A 21,506-nucleotide genomic window follows, 5' to 3' on the forward strand; every position below is an offset into this window, starting at 1 on the left:
TATCTTTGATTCATTTGAAGTTAGTAAGGCTTCTTCTGAGAAATGTGAGTTCTGTGGATAGCCTAGAACAGGTGCAGCAAACTTTTGAGACAGAAGAGCCAATCCTGCCCCTCTGAACAATTCAATTATTTGAGAGCCATAAATATATTGTTACAAACAAATGACGTCACCATTATCGGAATAGCGTCCTTTAAATCTTTTCAATCCTACTTCAGAGCTGCGTGTCCACATGGAACGAGGTGGTTAGGCGGCCCCGGTCTGGTAGACGTGTTCGTTCTTTCAGAAGTAATCCTTACCTCCGCACAGGAATTGCTGAAACGGGTGTGCGTGGACGTCCTGTCCACCTGTGAGAACTGCCTCTCCAACATAGTCATGAAGGAAGATGGAGCAGGAAACCTGGATGAAAACTTGCTGGTAAGCAACTACTTTTCCTTCACTCCTTTCTCGTCTTTTTATAGCAATTGGAATTTTTACAAGGTTATTTTATATCATGGGCATTTAATATGCTATGAAATAAAAGATCCTCCTATATTGGAACATGTTCCCCCCCCCTTTCTTTAGAAGAGTTATTTTACTGGCAACCTCTTATTTTTTTGAAAACAAAACCACACTCGGTGCCATCCATTCGATGCCGACTCCCAGCAGCCCTTTAGCACAGCGTGGAACTGCCCTGGGTTTCTGAGACGGCTTTCTCCTTGAAGCTGCCTGGTGGTTTGAACTGCGAAATTTGTGGATCGCAGCCCAGCAAGTCACCTCTACCCCACGAGAGCTCCTAAGTACTTGTTATATGGACATAAGCCCTGGGTAATACTTTTCATCCAATTCTATCCTATTAGAGGCGCAGTTTCAACAGGGAAAACCTAGTATGTGTTATAAACTTGATGGAGTCAAGCTTAAAAATAATAGGCTGTGTTTACTCTTTATTCTTTTGGTTGATTTGCTTAAATTCTGAAGTGTGTTCTGAGCTGTTTGAGCATTATACTACTACAGAAGTAGGATGTAGTGTTGAGCAGTTCTAAAGTAATATCTAACATAAAGTGAGATATTTTAGAATCAAAACACACTTGGCCCTGAGGCAGTCTGATCATATGACATTGTGTCCCTGGTTTAAATATGACTCCAGTGCATGTGGTTCCAGTGTACTGATCGGTGGAAGCCAGTTTGCTGCCTTGAATGGCTGGACTGTTGACAAAATGTATTGCAATCTTTCTGAGTCCCACTTCTGACTTAGTAAAGAAGGTAATGATTGCCTGTTGATGGTCATCAATACAATGGCCCATCATATAACCAGAACTCGCCATTTTCATCTATTTTAAAATTAACGGAACATCTCTTCTACATACCTGCTTTGCCAGCTAGCACTTGAAGTTCTCAGTGATTGAATCCATGTTTAGCTGGGTTAAAGGAGAAGTCCATTTGTGTTAGAGTTTTTATGCATGATTTCAGTAATAATAAAAAGATCTGAATTAGGACATTTTGGGTAAGAATGTGTAATAGACTTACCCCACGGTTTCTAGCAGAGGCTTGTCTGAAAAGAGTCCCTTACGCAAGCTAAGAAAAATACCTTTGACCAATGAGGTTTTCCCTCTAAAGTTTTGTTTTCAGTCATTAAATGCCCTCGATCCACATGTCAGAATATAGAAGAAAAAGTTTTTCCCTATAATTTTGTTTACTTTGTGGTTTCTTTAAATATAAATATTTCTTCAATCACTTAAGAAATAAAGTTTGAAGAGCTGTAAGAGCCCCCAATAAAATGATTTATTAAAATTTTTTTAAGAAATATAGTTTGTTCTTAGTGTATTAAACACATAGACTTATTGCCGACATCCTTAGCCTAAGATAATCCTTATTTGCCATTTTACTCTTCAGCATCACCCCTGCATTATTAGGACTAAAAAAAAAAACCCCAAACAATATTCTTTAATTTTAAGCTAGATATCATTGGTAAAATATTGTAGTAGCAACATGAGAAAACGGATACTTTTTTGGTAGTATAAATAGTAGTAAGCTAGTCTAGTAAACAATTTGGAACTATGTATTAAAATATAAAATAAATTTATATACCCTTTTACCCTGGTGTGATAGTTACATAATCTGGTGTCAATTTGAGGATTGAGAGTGTAGGGGTGGAATCTGGCCTGTCAATCAGGATATAGCCAATGGGCCTTTGTGTGGGCATGGCCCTCTCCTGAGGATTCTGGGAACTCCTGTAGTGCCTCTTTGGAGGCAGGAGATACTCTTTTGGCTCACTCCCTGTGAGACATCCCTGAGGAGAAGCCACATGGACCTATCCTGATGGCAGCCCTGGGAACTGGAGAAGCCACGTGGAGACCCACGCTAGTGATGAGATGCTTCCACCGTCCCTGGATCCACAAGACTATCCACCCACTGGCCTGTGATCTTCCTGCATTTGGTGTCATTGCATATGTTTCATGAGTCTGAAGAGGACTTTATAGATTGGTATCAGACATATGGGCTAATAACAGACTCATGGACTTGGTCTGGACTGGGCTGGGATGTTTTCTTAATGTATAGTTACTCTTACATATAAAGCTCATTCTTATAGACATAAGGATTTGTTTCTCTAGTCTACCCAGACTAACACACCTGGGTGTCACTTCTAAGGACATAGAACAGTGTCCAAACACAGAAATATATTGATTTGATTAGAATTCATGTAAACAACTGCAAAAGATTAGAAATAAATGTTGCATGTTCTTTCATGGTGGAATAAATAGGTTGTAATATTGTTTTTAAATGGCATACTTATTTCTATAATTGAACATTTATTTATTGACAAGAAAGGATACCTATTCTAAAAATAATACATTCAAACTGCAAAATAAGCGTACTTTGAAAACAGGCAGTTTTATACAAAAATGGCAATTGGACATTTATATTATAAGTAGGTGACTGTACAAGGAGGCCTCAGAAACTTTATGGAAAAATGGAACAAAGAGCTAATGAAATTTCCCCACAAACACTATTTCCCCCCATTTTCCCACATTCTGATGCTCCCTTGTTTTTCCAGTTTGCCCAAGAGAATCCTAATTTAATTCTGTTTTCACAGCATAGTTATTAATAGCACTGTTTATTGCTCACAACACCAGGAGTTGTAGTGGTTACGAATTGGTCAGCATTTGAGATCCAGGCTTTCTGCTCCCATAAGCAGTTACAGACCAGGACCCAGACGGGCAATTCTGCCCTCTCCTGTAAGGTTGCTATGAAGTGGACTAAACTTGATGGCCATGAGTGAGTGTGTTCTGTTTACAAAAGTGCCAAGATTTAGGTGTTAAAATTATATGATTACCCTAATTTCAGTTATATGTGAGTGCTGTTTTAATTTTTACCATGTACTTTTATGAAATAAAAATAGTAAAGCTCTTTCAATGGGTGGAGCAAAAAATTTATTCCAACATATTCTTAATCAGTTAATTATTTTGGCTTATTTTTTACAACAAAATTCGTTCTTTTGTAGGTGAAATGCATTTTCACTCTAGGAGATATAGCCCAGTTGTGTCCAGCCAAAGTGGAGAAGCGAGTCTTCCTTCTGATTCAGTCCATTCTGGCTGCTTCTGCTGATGCAGATCACTGTAAGGCACCTGACATTCTACTCTGTCCTGTGCTGCCCTGTGGCTGTGTGAACACTTGAGGTACCGTAAAAGCACTTGCTTCCTCTTTCTCCGTAGTGACACCGTCTCCAAGTAGCAGTGAAGGTCCGGCCTCGCAACCGCTTTCCCAGTTCAGAGGCTCTGCCATGCCTCCCATGGTCAGAGCGCACGCAATCATTACCTTAGGTAAGGTTAACCCAGGGAAGAGTGGGGTGTCTGCTACCCACTTCCGTATGGACTCGTTTGTCTAAGTAAGCCTCGCCACAGCAATGTGTTGTGCCGTGTTGGACTTGCTTGTCCTCTAGCTCTTGTGAGTTTCATATGTGATTCTTCAGTGGGCGTCCAGCTCTGCGGGTATAATGGAGCACTATCAGCCCCTGACTGGCAAATGTGGAACACACTATAGAGAGGAACTTCCTGTGTCTGGCAGGATCATATTAACCTGTTACGGTGGTAACTGCTCGATCCCTGTTCTTTGTTCTCATCGGGTAGCACAGTGGCTCTCCACCTTCCTACTGCCGCACCCCTTTCACACAGCTAGCTCCTCATGTGGCGGGGACTCTCCACCATAAAATCATCTTCATTGCTGTTTCATAACTGTCATTTTGCTACTGTTAGGAACCCTTTGGGGTCGCAACCCATGAGTTGAGAACCACTGATGTAGCACCATGAAACATAAGCATTGGAAACGATATGGGAGGCACTTTACTAAGCTCTGAAAATGGACAGTTAATTTGGAATTTAATTTATAAAAGAAGATGGCTTATTTGATACTTCCCAGAACTGGTAGATCAGCTATTAAAAGAGTATTTCTCCATAAACTCATATTGTTAATCTTTGAAACACTGACCTCTATTTTATAATTATGGCTATTTTCCCATTATTTTAGATATTTCCAAAATTATCTAAGAATTATAAGTGAGGATCAATACAACCCCAGACCACAAGACAAAACATATAAATAGAACTCAGTAGCCTCCTTCTCCCAATTATGAGCAAGAAATAAGTAAAATGAGCAGTATTTCATGCTTACCACGCTCAAAGTTCAAATTCCTTAAAAAGTATTAAGCTTCTATAGAGTACCTGTATAGTCAAAGGTAATAGCTCCATCTGCTTTTTTGCTGTTCACTTTTCAGGTAGAAAGATAACTACAAAAGTGAAATACTGATGTTAAAAGGGAAGTAGTTTTATTAGCCTGGAGGAAGAGCCTATAGAACATATCTCCTGAACTTCCCAGGGGAGTTCCTTTCTGTTAAGGTATTGTGAACTTCCTGATAGCTAATTCAGGAGCTTGGTTGTCTAGTGGGGTTACACTTCACACTCTTACCTGCAAAGTCAACGTTCAAACCATCAGGCCTTTCTCCCAAGAAAGGTAAGCTTTATACCCCCCTAAAGATTGAAAGCTGAGGAGACCCATCACGGGCAGTCTTTCTCGCTTCGGTTTTTCTGTTGTTTAAATTCTCTTACACAGTGTTTTAACTCAGAATAAATAAAATCCCTAGCCCGGTATGTGTGGAGCAAATGGAGACGTGGGCGTGGTCTGGAATAGGTCAGTGCGACAGTGCGCTTTCTTCATGGCAGGCAAGTTGTGCTTACAGCATGAGGACCTGGCAAAGAGGAGCTTCCCAACTCTGGTGCGGGAGCTCGAGGTGTGCAGCGACGTGGCCATTCGCAACAACGTCATCATTGTCATGTGTGACCTCTGCATCCGGTATACTGTCATGGTGGACAGGTATATTCCCAATATTTCCATCTGTCTGAAGGACGCAGATCCGTTCATCCGAAAGCAAACCCTCATCTTACTCACCAATCTCTTACAGGTAAAACTCAGACGCCCCCACTCAACTCCCACCCCCTCTGCCTTGCTTCTGATTTACGGATAGGAGAGTAATTTACAGAGTGTGCTGCCATGAAGTCAAGTCTAAAAATAGTTGCCCTCATGTCTGATGAGGAATATTGCTCTTCTAATGTTTAGTTCAGCCCTATAAACAGGTCATTATTTCATCGTCTTCATTTTGTGTGTTTAGTTAGTCTGTCGAGCAGTGTGATGTTTAATTTTTGCAGTAGAACATTATGTCTCCCAAGACACAGACAAAGACCAATTCCGTCACTGTCCTTGACATTGGGACTCATAATATTTACCCTGTCTGTCTCATGGGAGTGTGTGAAGACATAATTGATATCTGTAATTGATCAGCTAAAGACATTCGTGTACTATGTAGTTCCATAAAATGTTACTATTTTTGATGTTGAAAATATTTCTATTTGCTTTCTTGGGAGGGGTAAAAAATATTTGATCTTTAAAAAAATAAAATAAAAAAGATTTAGCTGTTTCTAATGACGGCTTCCTCTACCATAAGTTTACTAATGATAAAAATTTTTGATTTATAATATATAAACTTATCTAGCAATACATAAACTTTTGAATGTGTAGTTAATGATATAATTAATACTGTCTGGAACCACATGTAAGAACTATGTTTTCTTTCTCTGTATTTACATAATTGGGAAAAGGGACTCACATAACTCACCCCAATATCATGAGATGTTGAGCTGTGTGCATTGAGTTATTTTTCTAATAGCTGGAATTTATGCTGTTCTGTCCACATACTACCCACTTTTTGGTGACTATCAAATGGTACATGTTTTCAAGATGGTTCGGGTGTTAGTGCTGAGTAATGAGCTGCAGACAGACTGGCTATCTGACGGTGTGATGGTCAACAAAAGAAAGATTGCAGTTGGTTGTCTGGCTGACTCCATTTGTGGTTTATATGTGAAACATCATTCTGAAAGACACTGGTTTATCTTTGTACAGGAGGAATTTGTGAAGTGGAAGGACTCTCTGTTCTTCCGATTTGTCAGCACTCTCACCGATTCACATCCAGATATTGCCAGGTAAGGCCTTGCCCTCAAATGTCAGACACCTGAGTGCTTTCCTGAGTTTCCGCTCAGCCATCATCTCTTTTCTTTCTTAGCGGTTTCCAAGAACGAAACTTACTCCCATTGAGTTGATTCCAACGCTCAGTGACCCCAACCATATTGGTTTATTTAGGATTTAATGAGCCTTTGGAAATTCTCGGGGAAGGGAGCTAATCTTAAAAGTATTAATAAGCTTTACAAGAAAGCTTTATTTGGGGCTGGGTCATGGTGCTGATGGGTAAGCTTTGGATCATACACCGAACTTGTGACCATTGACTCGATGCCGATTTATAGGGGCTCTACAGGACAGGGTAGAATTTCCCCTGTGAGTTTCTGCGACTGTAACTGTATGCAGGTAGAAAGCCCCATCTTTCTCCCAAAGAGCAGCTGATGATTTTGAACTGCGGGCCTTCTGGCTAGCAGCCCACTTGTAACCACTACGCCACCAGAGCTGCTCCTAAGCTTTGGACTACTAACCCACAAATAAGTGGTTCAAACCCACCAGGACACTCTGTGAAGCTGTCTGCTCTCAGAAAGATTTACAGCCTCCGAAAGGCTATGAATCAGAATCAACCCAGTGGCCTTGTGTGGGGAAGGGGCAAAACAGACTAAATAAATGGGTCCGTATAAAAATTAAAAACTTTAGTTCACCAAGAGATTTTACCAAAAAATTGAAAAGGCAAGTTACCTATGGAAGAATATCTTCAAGAAACCATATGTCCAATAGGAATCTAATAATCAATTATATGTAAGCCATTGACAGATTAGAAATTAAGACAAATGCCCAATCATAAAGTGGACAAAGGACTTGAATAGACATTTCACATGGCCATCAAACACGTGTGAAGATGCTCAGCATCAGCCAGCAGAGACATGCAAACCACAATCAAATTGAGGCATTATTACATTCCTACCAGGATGGATTAGATTTAAAGAGGAGGGAAAAAAAGGTTGGCAAGGATGATGGGAAATTGGAGCCTTTTCTTCACTGCTGGTGGGAATGCAGATGGTAGAGGTTGTGGAAAACAGTGTGGTATCCTTAACAAACAAACAAACCCAAAATAGTACTGTCATATGATTGAGCAATTCCCTTTCTACGCCTTAAAACATGTATCTTTGTAGGGATTTAATAAATTATCTGACAGAATTTGCTTCATGTGATTGTGGGATAGAAATCCTTCTTCTCCAGCAAGGCTGTACTTGGAGAAGAGAATGCTGACTGCCGTACTCACCCCAGCCGAGGAGAGGCCTTTGCCGAGTTCATGTCCTATAAATAGCTTTTAATAATGGCTCCTCCGGTTCTAAATATGGTCACACATTATTTACTCAGGATTCCATGGAAGAATTTCTGTTCTGTTTTCATTGGCTCTAATTTTCAAAGGGGAAATCTTTAACATAATGAACTAGTAGAAGGTTAACCGCCTAAATAGTGCTGTCTAGAGCCAGAATACAAGCACCAGGACTGTAACTTTTCCTTTATATAATTAGGAAAGGGACCAAACTAGCTCTGTACCCGTCGGGCCCCTGCTGTGCATCTATGATACTGACTTACAAAGTCCTCCTCCTGCTCCTTAGATAGTGGGTGGCCCTGGGATAGGCAAACTGAGAAGTCCTTTCGAATGATTTCAGATGATGAGCATGTATTTCCATACTGGGCCTTTCTTTGTCAGCTTGTTTGCTGAAAAGGACTGGCCAATGTGTAAATATTGCAAACTATTCTGAAGGTAGAGCATGATTTCAAAAGAAATCAGGAGGATACGAAGTAAATATTTTACAATAGTAAGGCCATGCGTACTTCTGGCTCACAGCTGCCCATGTACAACTGCGAAACGCTGCCTGGTCATGTGCCAGTCTCAAAGTTACAGCCATTGTATTAACCCATCTGGTCGAGGGTCTTGCCTTTTTCTACTGACCTTCCATTTTTCCAAGCATGGTGTTCTTCTCTGGGGAATAGTCTCTCCTGATCAAATATACAAAGTGTATGAAACGGAGTTTCACCATTCTCACTTCAAAGGAACCTGCTGACTGTTACTTCCCAGGCAGATTTGTTTGCTCTGGTAGCCTATGGTTTGTCAATATTTTCTCCAGCAACATCATTCAAATGTATTGAACCTTGTGTGGCCTTCTTACTACTTAAATTGTTCAATTTTATCTCTTCAACCTCAGTTTTCAGACCAAAGGCTTGGCCTATTTGCTTACATTAAATATATTGATTTTTCCTTATGTATCTGATAGTGTAACTCTTCAAAAGAGTCGATAGTGGCAGAGCCGATTGAATTTATATTTGGACCATATGGATTGCCTAAAGATTCTGACATTTGAAAATCTGCCTGATATACATATATGTATACACATATATACATATACATATTTTTTTCCTTTGCCTGATATTTTTAATTGGCCATATAAATGAACCCCTGACACTTTAGGGGCTAAGAAAATATTACATGATGATGTTTTTCCTCTTGCCCAGTAGGTGGTGACCTTGTACCAGAGTCAGAGAGTGGTACTGAAGACACAAGTGGTTATTATTATAGTTTTAATGCTGCAGAAGTGTCAGGAGGTAGAAGACGAGAGAAGACACAGTAGTTAAAGTTATGAACTACTAAAATAGAGAATTTGCAGAGGCTGAGATGGCTTAGTTTGGGAGAAAGAGAAGGAATTGTGCCTCTGGAGAGCTCACTAAAATTGTGGAAGAAATGCAATGGAATTGAAGGGGTTGGGAAACCAGCGACCAACTGAAGTACTGGGTGTCAGAAGTGGTATGCGCCGCATGCATGTCATGACCGTTAGACACAGTGATGTCAACATTTGAAACGGAGAGGATCACTAAGAACAAGTCACCAAGTGGTAGAGGATAATGTAGGCAGATCTCAGAAGGAAAGGGGGTGTTTGCTTACAGGACACAGGTGGAGTAGCTGCTTAAAAAGAAAAAATCTTTATCTACTCTTTATCTTTAAATCTTTATCTACTCTTCTCCCCATTTCCCTATTGGCTCACCAGCATACTTTAGCTTCTGAGCACTTTCACCTGTAAGAAGCTTGAAATTTAGTAAATACTCTGTAAACATTTGAATGGACGTAAGTGACCGAAAGTATAATTAGGCACCTGGGTAAATATGGCCCTGGTCTCCTTAGTGTGGGACTCTATGGAGGATAAAGTGACTTATCCTTGGCGGCTGTGAGGTGAAACGGTATCCTTAAGGAAAGCCAGCTTTCATTTGTCATAAAGATGAGGATGCTCTCAGAATTCACTACAGATTGCAGAGCTCGCTGCCTGTATGAAACCCTGGAATACAGAGATCCCACTGGCAAGATTCAAACAGGTGAATGATATATGCTTACTCATTTTCATTGTAGCATTATTCATAATAGCAAAGAGATGGAAACAACTTGAAGGCCCATCGTTGGAAGAATGAATAAACAAACTATAGTACATACACCCAAATGCTGTGCAACATTAAGGAATAACAGCGTATCCTTATAGTAGCTCATAAAATGGTTAAACCTGGAAGACATTAGTCTGAGTGAAGTTACTTGAAACCAGACTCACTGCCATTGAGTCAGTTCGGATACATGATGCTCCTAGAGTAGAAATGTCCCATCGGGTTTTCAGGCAGAAACTCATCTCATGCCGCCACGCCCCGCATGCCCACTCCTCCCCCCACCCCCCCCCACACAGAGCACCTGGCGAGCTGAAACCTCTTGACTTCATGGTTCCCAGCTCAGGGCATACCCCACTGAGCCACCAGGGCTCCGCATGTGCAGAAGATTGTCGTGCACCTTCAAGAAAGGTGTACGTAGAGAAAGGAGCTTCTATTGATGGTTACCAGGGACAGGGGGCAGGGAAAAGGAAAACCACTAACCAGATAGTCGGGGAAGGCAGTGCACCAACTGTCAGGGAAAAATCATCACATGGCCATGGCAAAAGAAGACACTAAGAGGTATGGAAGCAATAAATACTATTATATGCACACTCCTGAAAATTACAGCAATTACAAACAATACTTTAGAAGTAGATACGTCAGCTGAACAGGTATGTGATGGCCTGCCGGCATATATAAGTTTGGCAGAGGATATTTATAGGTGCATATTTGTTTGTGTTACAAATCTATCCAATTACATAGTAGACCATACAGAACACAAAGTTATTCATCCTTCTAACCAAATGAAAGCAAGTATTGAAGGACTGGGTCTATGGGCTTGAGAGCTAGACATAGAACCTTGAGGAACTGTTGGCATAACTTAGTCCCTAAAGACAGTATTCTACATTCTACTTTTGGTGAGTAACACCTGGGGTCTTAGAAACTTGTGAGCTCTCCTCTAAGGAGCAATGATTGGTTTATCCTTATTTTGAGCAAAGATGAGTGAAGAAAATCAAGCACTCAAGAAAGCAATTAGTCCAGAGAACTAATGGACCTTGTGAGCCATGGCTGCCATTCCTGACTGCTCTGGTTGGGATTAAAATAGAAAGCCCGGAACAGAGTGGGAGAGAAATGTCGAATAAAATTTAAATTCATGCAACTGCCCGGACTTACTGGTCTGATGGAGACTGATGGAATATCCCAGACCCTGACCCTGAGACGCTCTTCAGAACTAGAGCCCACTCCCGGAGACCACTTTAGCACAGCAATAGACCTGTAAAGTGAACAGTAACACCTGTGAGGAATGTGCTTTTCAAAACAGTCAATCATACAAGACCAAAAGAGATGCGTTTGTTAAAACGTAAGTTCCAAAGGCCAGAAAGAGAGCTGAGTGGAAGCAGGGAATCCAGGGAGGACCTGGGAAGAGTGCTGTTGTAGCAGGTGATTTGAACTATTATGCTGTGCTTTATTGCTATGGCTTTTACAAACTGGAAATTTGTAGCAGCCTTGTTTTGAGCAAGTATATTGACACCACTTTTCCAATGGCCGGTCACTCTGTCACACTTGGGTGAGTCTCACGCTAGTAAAAACTTGTTCATAATACTTTTGCCCTCTTAGTAGACTACAGTATAGTGTAAACATAACTTTTATATTCACTAGGAAACTAGGAATTTGTTGTGATTGCTTTATTGCAGTGTTCACTTTATTGCCATAATTTGGAATCGAACCCACAATATCTTCAAGTTATGTCTGTAATGTCCTGAAATAAAAGAACACGAAACTGACTTGCTCTGAAAACTTTCACCTAACCCACAATAAAATGTTTGATAAATAAATAAATTACTTTAGATTCAAATAGGTCTGAGCCTTAGTTCTAATCTGAGATAGATATGTGTTGATGAATAGGTCAGCAATAAGAATTCATCAGCAATGGCCCTTATTGAACAGATAAGTGCTTAAAAATGGGTTTGGCTTAAGAAATAATCAAATAGATTTTTGTGTTTCCTAGTTAACTGAAAAAGGAAATGGATTGTCTCTTCTAACCTTTGTGGCCTCACAACCCTGGATTTGAATACTTAGTAAGTTTCTTTTAACAAGATAGTTATTACTCACATTTAGCTGGTCTTCCTTTTCTTTTCCTTATAATGGAATTAATTTTATATAAATTGTAGCCCTCGGTATAGTTTACAACTCAATGTAAAGAAAAACAAAATCCACACAACTGGACTTATAGGTACCATAATAAATGGAGAAAAAGCTGAAGTCAAGGGTTTCTTGCTTGGATCCACAATTAATGCTCTTGGAAGCAGCAGTCAAAAGATCAAAGGACACATTACATTGGGTGCATCTGCTGCACAAAACCTCTTTCAAGTGTTGAGAAGCAGGGAGGTTTCTTTGAGGACCAAGGTGTGCCAGGGGCTGCTGTGGTTTGGAACCACTTCAATGGCACTGAACCTCAAACCCATATGGATGTTGTTATTGTTAGAGACTGCTGATTTTATTCCGACTCATAGCAACCACGTGTACAGTTAGACTGAAACAATGGCCACCCTACACCATCCTTTCAATCAAATAAGCTCTCGATCCAAACAACTACAAAAAAACACTGCCATCGCGCCAAGTCCAACCTTTATAAAAGTAGACAGTCTCATTCTGTGCTGTGCCTAATAGATTTTAAGCCACCAGCATGGCAGGTAACAGCCCAATAGCTAACCCACATCACTACCAGACATGATTATACTTGGTCCCTGTTGTCTTAAAAATAAGGAGAAGTTTCGAGAAGTGCTGGCTAGTAATTCTCATTGATTTTAAGACTTTGAAGAACTTGAAATTTTTTAATCCCCAAACTTCTGGACTACAGCCCCAAATCCTGGATAAAGCTTTTGTAGCCCCTGGATTGTTCAGCACCCCCCAATGGCCAGTGTTACACACTTTTGGGGGTGGGGGTGGGAACTGCTCTAAAGGAACACTTGGAATGTTAATTCTTTTACTTTTTCAGGTGACAAAAACCAAAATAATTCCAAATAAATAGAATGTGTGAGTCTTAATGCAGTCACACCTGAGAATAACATCTGAAATCCCAAGAGGAGTACTAGATATTATGCAGTGACTGCTTTAGGCTTCTCCTGTTACCAACCTAGCCAACATTGCTTTCAGCCCTGAGTCTCAGAAACCTGTGCATAATTTACATTACTGTAGACCAGTGGTTCTCAACCTCTGGGTCCCTACAGTTCTGGGGGGACTGGGGGTGGGGGTGGGAATGGAGGGAAAGGTAGTGTTAACAAACCCAGGGACAAGAGAACAACAAGTGATCCAAGCCGGTGGTGAGGAGGGTGTAGAAGGCCTGGTAAGGCGTGACCAAGGGTAATGTAACCGAGAGGAATTACTGAAACCCATATGAAGGCTGAGCATGATATTGGGACAAGAGGAAAGTAAAAGGAAATAGAGGAAAGAGCTAGGAGGCTAAGGGCATTTATAGAGGTCTAAATAATGGCATGTACATGTGTAAATATATTTATATATGAGGATGGGGAAGTAGATCTATGTGCATATATTTATAGGATTAGTATTAAGGTAGCAGATGGACATGGGCCTCCACTCAAGTATTCCCTCAGTGCAAGAATACTTGATTCTATTAAACTGGCATTCCATGATGCTCACCTTCCAGACAATCACTAAAGGCAAAGCGGGTGCATAAGCAAATGTGGTGAAGAAAGCTGGTGGTGCCCAGCTATCAAAAGATATAGCATCTGGGGTCTTAAAGGCTTGAAGGTAAACAAGCGGCCATCTAGCTCAGAAGCCACAAAGTCCACATGGAAGAAACACACCAGTCTGTGCAATCATGAGGTGTCAAAGGAATCAGGTGTCAGGCATCAAAGGACAGAAAATCATATTGTGAATGAGGGGGAGTGCAGAATGGGGACCCAAAGCCCATCTGTAGGCAACTGGAAATCCCTATACAGAAGGGTCACGGGGAGGAGACAATCCAGTGAGGGTACAGAATAGCAATGATTAAACATACAACTTTCCTCTAGTTCCTAAATGCTCTCCCCGCCTTCCCTCCACTATCATGATCCCAATTCTACATTACAAATCCGCCTGGACCAGAGAATGTACACTGGTACAGATAGGAACTGGAAATGCAGGGAATCCAGGATGGATGATCCCTTCAGGACCAATGGTGAGAGTGGCGCTACCAGAAGGAAGAAGGGTAGAGGGAGGGTGGTGTGCAAAGGGGGAACCCATTACACCATTACAGGGATCTACATATAACCTCCTCCCTGGGGGACGGACAACAGAAAAGTGGGTTAAGGAAGACGTCGGACATTGTAAATTATGACAAAATAATAATTTATAAATTATCAAGTGTTTATGAGGGAGGGGGGAACGTGGAGGGAGGAGAAAAATGTGCTGATGCCAGGGGCTTAAGTGGAGAGCAAATGTTTTGAGAATGATGAGGGCAGTGAATGTACAGATGTACTTGACACAATGGATAGATGTATGGATTGTGATAAGAGTTGTATGAGGCCCTAATAAAATGATTTTTTTTAAAAAGAGTCACAGCCTTGAGCAGCTCTATGCATCTGGTAGGCTTGCTATGAGGCAGAAACAACTCGATGGCGCTGAGAGTGTTACTGTTTTGTTTCTAGTTGTATAGGATTTTAAACCAGGTACTCCCCGGAGAGTAGCCTCTATACTGTGGTACGGCTTTTCTTTTTATTGTAATTTGGGTGAAACTTTACAGAGCGCATTATTCGTTTTTCTTTCTACAATTCATACATATTTTGTTTCAAGACCTTGATTGCCATCCTTATGATGTAACAACAGAGGATGTGTTCCCACTTCCTCCTCCTCGTTTTCATTCTTCCGCCTTTGCTGTCAGTTCCCGCCTTCTGAATGTGATTCCTGAGCAAATGCTGCCCTTCTGAAGGTCAGCTTTCCATTGTGGAGGCACTTAGTTACTGCTCAGTTCTCAATTTTGCTTCATTGGATTATGGGTCTGTCACTATACCAGTACCCTCTGTTGTTTCATAGTTGATTTTGAGATCGGGCAGTGTGAGGCCTCCTACTTTGTCCTTTCACAGTCCTTCGCTTATTGGGGATTTGTTTTGCCATTTCTTTAAGGTGGTGATGGAATTTGGAACAGTGATGCCTCATCTATAGATGGTTTGGGTGTAGTAATGACATTCTTATGGTAGTTTTCTTATCCCTCATCATAGTATAACCCTCCACTTCTGGAAGTCTTGTGTTTTTGTTGACATTGAAGCCCTTAGTCACTGTGCCCACGGAGGCCGGGCGGTGTAGTGGTTCAGTGTTGAGCTGTGTCTACGTGGTTGACAGCTCAAGACCACCAGCAGCAACTCCATGCGAGAAAGGATGGGCTTTCTACTTCCCTAGAGTTACAGTCTCCGAACCCCAGGGGCTTGCTATACGTCAGCATGGACTCGGTGGCAGTGAGTTTGGAGTTTTCAGAAATCTAGATCTATAATTTCCACTACTGACCTCTCGCACGGTCAGTGACCCCAACTCACCAGCTCCTTCATGGTAGAAAGATGAGGCTTTCCGCTAGAGCAAAGATGTACTGTTGTAGAATCCTTTCTAGAGTTGCTGTGATTCAGCATTAACCTGTTGGCAGTGGATTTGGTTGCTGTTATTTTTTAATTACTCAGTAGTTTATATGTAGGAAATATTCAGTGTTCTGTAACATCTGTGAGATCACGATGGTTAATTGTGTTGTTTATATCTTCTATATCTTTGTTGAATTTCTTTCTAGTTCTGTGCTTGAAAATAGTCTGTTAAAGTCTCCTACTATCTTTGTGGCACTGTCTGTTTCTCTTTTTGCTTTTGTTCAATTTTATCTGTGAATTTCAGTTTCTCACAGACTTTCTGAAGCCCTCTTGTGTTTCGGAATTCCTTCCGTGCATATCTGAATACCGGATATACTCGTGTATAAGCCGAGTTTTTCAGCACAAGAAAATGTGCTGAAAACCTGGGATTCGGTTTATACATGGGTCAGTGGTACCCCAGTGAGGTGTAACACCTCGCTGGGACTCCCCCCGCCCCAGGTAACGGGAAGAGCTCCCGTTATCTCACAGGTGATTGCTGTTTCTCCACTGTTCATTCAAAGCCCTACTGACACTGCAGAGCTTTGAATGTTTGTTTACTCACATCTAACCAATCAGAGCCGTCCAATGACGTGGACGGCTCCAATTCGCAAAAGTACCTGTAGTGATTCACTTACGCTGGCAGCTGAACTGGTAAGGATGTGTCTGTGGCTGTGCTCCGTCTCTCCCCTCTGGTCCTTGTGTTAATTCACATCCTGCAGCCCCCTCCCACACGGACTTCCCCCCTCCCCCTCTCCTCCTGGCTAACACGTGGGGAGTGGGGCATTACCATGAAAGTTCTTTTTCAAAGTCTTGTTTGTTTGTTTTTTAAATCATATTAGAAATGGATACTCTTGAACCAAAACAAAAACGCTGGTCATGAGTCTGGTTTCAAAATGAAGGTTGTGTCAAGAGCAGAAGAGAGCAATAACAGTATTGCAAGTAGGGAATTCTGTGTTGACGAAAAGCAAGTGGTGGAAAATGAAGGCTGACTTGGAACAGATTCCAAAAGCTAAAAAAGCTCGTCATGGTTTAATGTCTTTTTATGGGGCTCTAGAGAGTGAATTGCATAAATGGGTCATGGAGTTTCATCAAAATGGTTAGTGCATAACACACATGGGTATCCACATACGTGCTCTACAAATGGCTCAGGATGACAAATATAAAGCACCAGGATTTGAAAAATTTGCTGTATCAGCAGGATGGTATACCTCTTCATGAATAAGTTTGACCTACTATGTTTGAGACAAAGAACAAAGATTTCCCAGAAATTGCCACAAGACTTTGAAGAAAAAATTATGTCATTCCAATCATTTATTATAAAACAAAGAAGAATTTATAATTATGACCTGGCAGATATTGGGAATATGGATGAACTACCATGACTTTTGATCTTCCAAGCAACAAGTTCAGGAGAAAAAAAACACTTTTCTCAAAACCACAAGAAATGAAAAAGCAAAACACTTTACAGTTGTGCTATTATGTTTGGCTAATGGAACTAAGCTGCATCCTGTGATTATTTTTTTAAAAAAGACCTTGCCTAAAAAGATAAATTTCCCACCAAGAATTACTGTGCATGCATATGTTAAAGGCTGAATGGATGAAGACGGAACAAAAAAATGGCTGGAAGAAATCTGGAACCGACGACCAGGAGCAGCCTTAAAGAAAAAGCCATTGTTACTTGTTTGGAATATGTTCAGAGCCCACCTATCAGATGACATAAAAATATTGGCAAAATCTAGTAAAGTTACTTGAGCCGTTATTCCAGGTGGGCTTACATCTGTACTGCAGCCTCTGGATGTATCTTTGAATAAGCCTTTTAAAGACTGTGTGCGAAGGATGTGGCATGAATGGATGTCATCTGGTCAAGCCCGACTAACAAAAGGAGGAAGTCTCATGAAGCCTGACATAGAGTTAACAGCAAAGTGGGTTCAAGATGCATAGGAAGACATCCCAGAAGACATGGTGCGATGTGCCTTCCAGAAATGTAGTATTAGTAATGGTGTGGATGGCAGTGAAGACTGCGCTTTGTATGAAAATGACAGCAGTGATGGTGATGACGGCTATCTCAGTGAGGACAGCGTCTATGATGACCTCACACCAGCTGAAGCTCTGCATTGGGATACAGATGATGATGAGGAATCCAGTTTTGAAGGATTTTAACTCTTTACATTTTAGGTTGGTTGCTGATTGAACTCAGGAAATCATTGTTGATACCGTAATGTTTTTGTTGACCCTATTTTCCACTTACTGTGCTGGTTTACTAATGTTAAATGACTTGTCCTTTTATTTATGTTTTTATTTAAAATAAATATTTAAACACATTACCCCACTGATGTCTCAATTTTTCGTAATTTTATTTTCATTTGTTTTGATTATTGAAACTCACCAATAGCTTCTGCATTTTCCACCCTAGGCTTATACTCCAGTCAATTAGTTTTTTTGCTTTCCCAGGTAATAATTAGGTACCTCGGCTTATACTCAGGTCGGCTTATATTCGAGTATATACGGTAGTTCCTTTGGTGATCCTGTCTTGTTAGATTGATCCGTTAATCGTCTTAAAGTATCATATCTTTTCTCTTTGGCTCATTTTGCCTTAATGTCTATTTTATCAGAAATTAATATTGCCACGCCTATGCTTTTTTGATTGCCATGTGCTTGTGATATATTTTCCACCCTTGGATTTTTAACTTATTTTTGTCTTTGGGTGTAATTTGTATCTGTCATGAACAGCATATCGTTCAATTATATTTTTATAATTTCTGCTACTCTCTGTCGCAAGACTGATGCATTTAATCTCTTTACACTCCTCAGTGTATTTTCAATACCCACCCCATAAAGTTGATTCCAACTCATTGTGACGCTGTACCGGATTTCTGAGGCTGTACGAGGGTAGACCATTTCATCTGCCTATCAGGGAGGGGCTGGTAGGTATGAGGGCTTCTTTCATGGCTTACAGCCTGCCACCTAACCCACCGTGCCACAGGGCACTTTGGAATTCTAGATAGGGATGAAAGGATCAGTTATTTCTCTGTGATATTTTTAATGGGTGTACTGATTTTTTTTATGGGTGACGGATGATTTCTCTATTCCATACATTTTTCTATGCTTTTGTTATAGATTTTTTTAAAAAAATCATTTCCCTCATTAATATTGTGTTAGTATGTACTGAAACGTTGGGTTTGGGGGTTTTTATGGTGAGGTTTGTTAAATTTCTTTGAAGTTACTGTGTAATTTATTATCTTCTCATGTTTAAAAGTCTGTTCTCTCATGATGTCATTTTGATTTCCTCCATAGGGAGGTTCTGCTGTTACATAATTTATTTCCTCTTTCTACCTTATAGTTAGCACTGTTTATAAGTTGTCATGTCTGCTTTTCTATTTCTAGTCTTGGAGATGTTTTTAAAACATAGATAGACTTCGATCGCTGGGTTTATTTCTGCCTGGTTTTGCCATGTGCCTTACACTTGAGCTGTTTCCTGCTGCTGTTGATTCCCATTCTGAAGCAGTCTAACATTTTTCATGAAGTTGATTTGGTTTTTACAATTCCTTTAATTTCTGATTATTGGGAAATACCCTAATTTCACTGTTCTACTTAAGTAACAATTTTGCTAACTGTGTAATTTTTGGTTTGCTGCTTTCTCTTTCAGGATTTTACATGTATTCTAATTGTTGCCTTGCCTACAGGCTTCTGCCAAGAATTAGAGCTTAATTGGATTGGTTCTCTTATAGGTTACTTTCCATTCTGCATAAGCTTCCTCAAGGCATCCTTGTCTTTGATTTTTGAAAATTTGATGCTGTATCTTGGTGATTTTCTTTGGGCTCTGTTGCACACGTGGTTCATTGAGCCTTTTGAGTGAGTACATTCTCATGTTTGATAGCATTACGGAAGCTCTCTGCCAATAGATCTTCCGTTTTCGTGGTACCTTTTTTTTTTGGTCCCTTGCTGGTAATAGTGTCCCACATAATTCTTAAGCATTCTATTTTATTATTATTAACAGGTTAAGATTGAGAGTTGTCTTCAATTTTGCTAATTCTGCCTTCCATTGATTCAAATTACTCCTTTGCCCTTCCAGTTTGTTATCTCGGTATGAATATTTGTATTAATCTGGATTTCTAGTCGCTGTTTTTATAGTTTTCATTTCCTATTCATTTTGTAAATTTGTTGTTATTATTTTTCTGAATGATTCCAGAATTTTGTTGGTGTTTTTCTTTTATTTTTTCCCCTATCATATCCATGATCTCTTTTGGTAGTTTCTATAGCATTTCTTTCTTTGGAAGATTTTCTGGCCCTGTATATTAGTCACTTTTTTTTGAACTGCAATGGTTTAATGGCATATGATTTGTATATCATACAATTTAATAGTTCAGTCACATCAAGAAACATTGTACAATCCTGACCACAGTTAGTGTCAGAACATTTTCTTCATTCTTGTTTTAGTCACTTGTTTGAACTTTTGTGTTTTGGGGTGTGTGTGCACGTGATTTGAAGTTATCTGTTGTCCCCTAGTCCCTGTGGTGTTATTAATTGATTTGCTTACAGTCTATTGCTTTGTTTCACCCGGTGTATTTATTTTGTTTTGCTGTAGCAGCTCCAGCAGTGGGGACAGGTGTTCCCCTCTGTTGTTAGATGGACAGCCCTGGGGGGTTCAGCAGCTGTTTCTGGGTGTTTGCAGAGGCAGGTGGGACTGGGACTGCTAATGCAGAGCAGCTGAGGGCAGGCTGGGTGGGCATCGGCTGTTGGCTGGTAGTGATCTAGTGGTGCTCTAGCAGGTGTGGCGGGTATGACTGGATAGAGTCTTTCACTTTCAACTGCTGGGAGTAAATAATAGGGCGAGGGGCGGGTTGTGAAGAAAGGAATAACACGGGGTGAGAATTAAAGACCTAAGAAGAAAAGGAAAAAGAAAAAATGATTTTTTAAAGCGTGGGAGAGGCAAACTAAAAAACAAAACACACAGATCCAAAAGTGTATTACGTATGTACTAGCCATGAAGCCTGGCGGCAGTTGGAAAGCAAAGCTCACGTGGCAGGACACTCTGCAGCTGGCCCTGAGGAGCGCTCCAGAGCGATGAAGGGGATAGGGCACCATTGCACAGTATCCAAAATTAGAGAGTGGGTTGCGGGGAGGAAGTAAAAAGAGAGGGGAAACGAGGAGGTGGCTGGGGGGGAGCACAGTACTAGTGCAAGCCGTAAGTGCCAGCACAGCGCCGTCTGTGCACTGCTGCCCACTGAGGCTCTGCTGGATTAAAGGAGTATAAGTGAGGGGAAAGAGGAAGAAAGGAAAAAAGAAGGGGTTGGGGCACCCCAGCTAATCATGAAAGTGCTGGTGACTGAAATGACTGTGTCGGAAGGCACATAGTATCACGGGCCACACAGCCACCCGGGACTGCTAGCCACGCAGGTGGCCATGGGCATGGCTTCCCCTCCACGGGATCAAGGAAAGGGCCATGGAGAAGAGGTGTGGGGGAGGGTCAATGGGAAGGGCTAAGATGTTTTTGAAGTGACACAGCACTGGCAGTGGAGAGAGGGTCTCAGCTGCCAGGTCTCAGCACTCCTCAGGAGGTTGTGTAAGACAAGGTTGGGTGACAGCTGATTGTGGCATGGATGCTGGTGCTTTCCTCAGCAGGCAGGACCAGTGACCTCGTCAAGTTTCAGTCTGAGTGCTGCTGAAATCAATGTACGACTCCTCTCATCGCTATTTGATTCACTTCTTCCTTTGAAGCTGTGGGAGCCAGGATTTGTATTCAAATCTATTTCACTTGGTTTCTCAAATCGTTATTGTACAGAGCCTAGGTGTAAAATATCTGCCTAGTCTGCCCTCTTGGATCCACCTCCAATATCTTACTCCTTGCTTCCCTGTGCTTTATTTTACCTATTGAATTCTTGACCTAGAATCTGAGTAGAGTATCATTCAACATCATTACCAGGTCAAAGCAGTGCCTCTTGCGCAAGAATTACGGGGCAATATTTGATTTTATATTTCTGTATAAATGTCTTCAGATGTGAGGAA

At 41.0% G+C, this 21,506-nt stretch overlaps 1 protein-coding gene across 2 annotated transcripts in view; it reads left to right on the forward strand.

Annotated features, from left to right (window-relative positions):
• Positions 1–21,506, forward strand: part of NCAPD3 (non-SMC condensin II complex subunit D3) — a 93,038-nt gene that overhangs the window by 57,420 nt on the left and 14,112 nt on the right. For both annotated transcript variants that reach the window (XM_075564063.1, XM_075564062.1), the window contains exons 20-24: positions 307–414; positions 3,479–3,593; positions 3,690–3,797; positions 5,193–5,431; positions 6,427–6,506. In XM_075564063.1, the coding sequence (XP_075420178.1) occupies positions 307–414; positions 3,479–3,593; positions 3,690–3,797; positions 5,193–5,431; positions 6,427–6,506 (650 nt within the window). The remainder of the gene's footprint in view (positions 1–306; positions 415–3,478; positions 3,594–3,689; positions 3,798–5,192; positions 5,432–6,426; positions 6,507–21,506) is intronic.

Source organism: Tenrec ecaudatus, chromosome 12, assembly GCF_050624435.1.
Source record: "Tenrec ecaudatus isolate mTenEca1 chromosome 12, mTenEca1.hap1, whole genome shotgun sequence".
Taxonomy (NCBI): domain Eukaryota; kingdom Metazoa; phylum Chordata; class Mammalia; order Afrosoricida; family Tenrecidae; genus Tenrec; species Tenrec ecaudatus.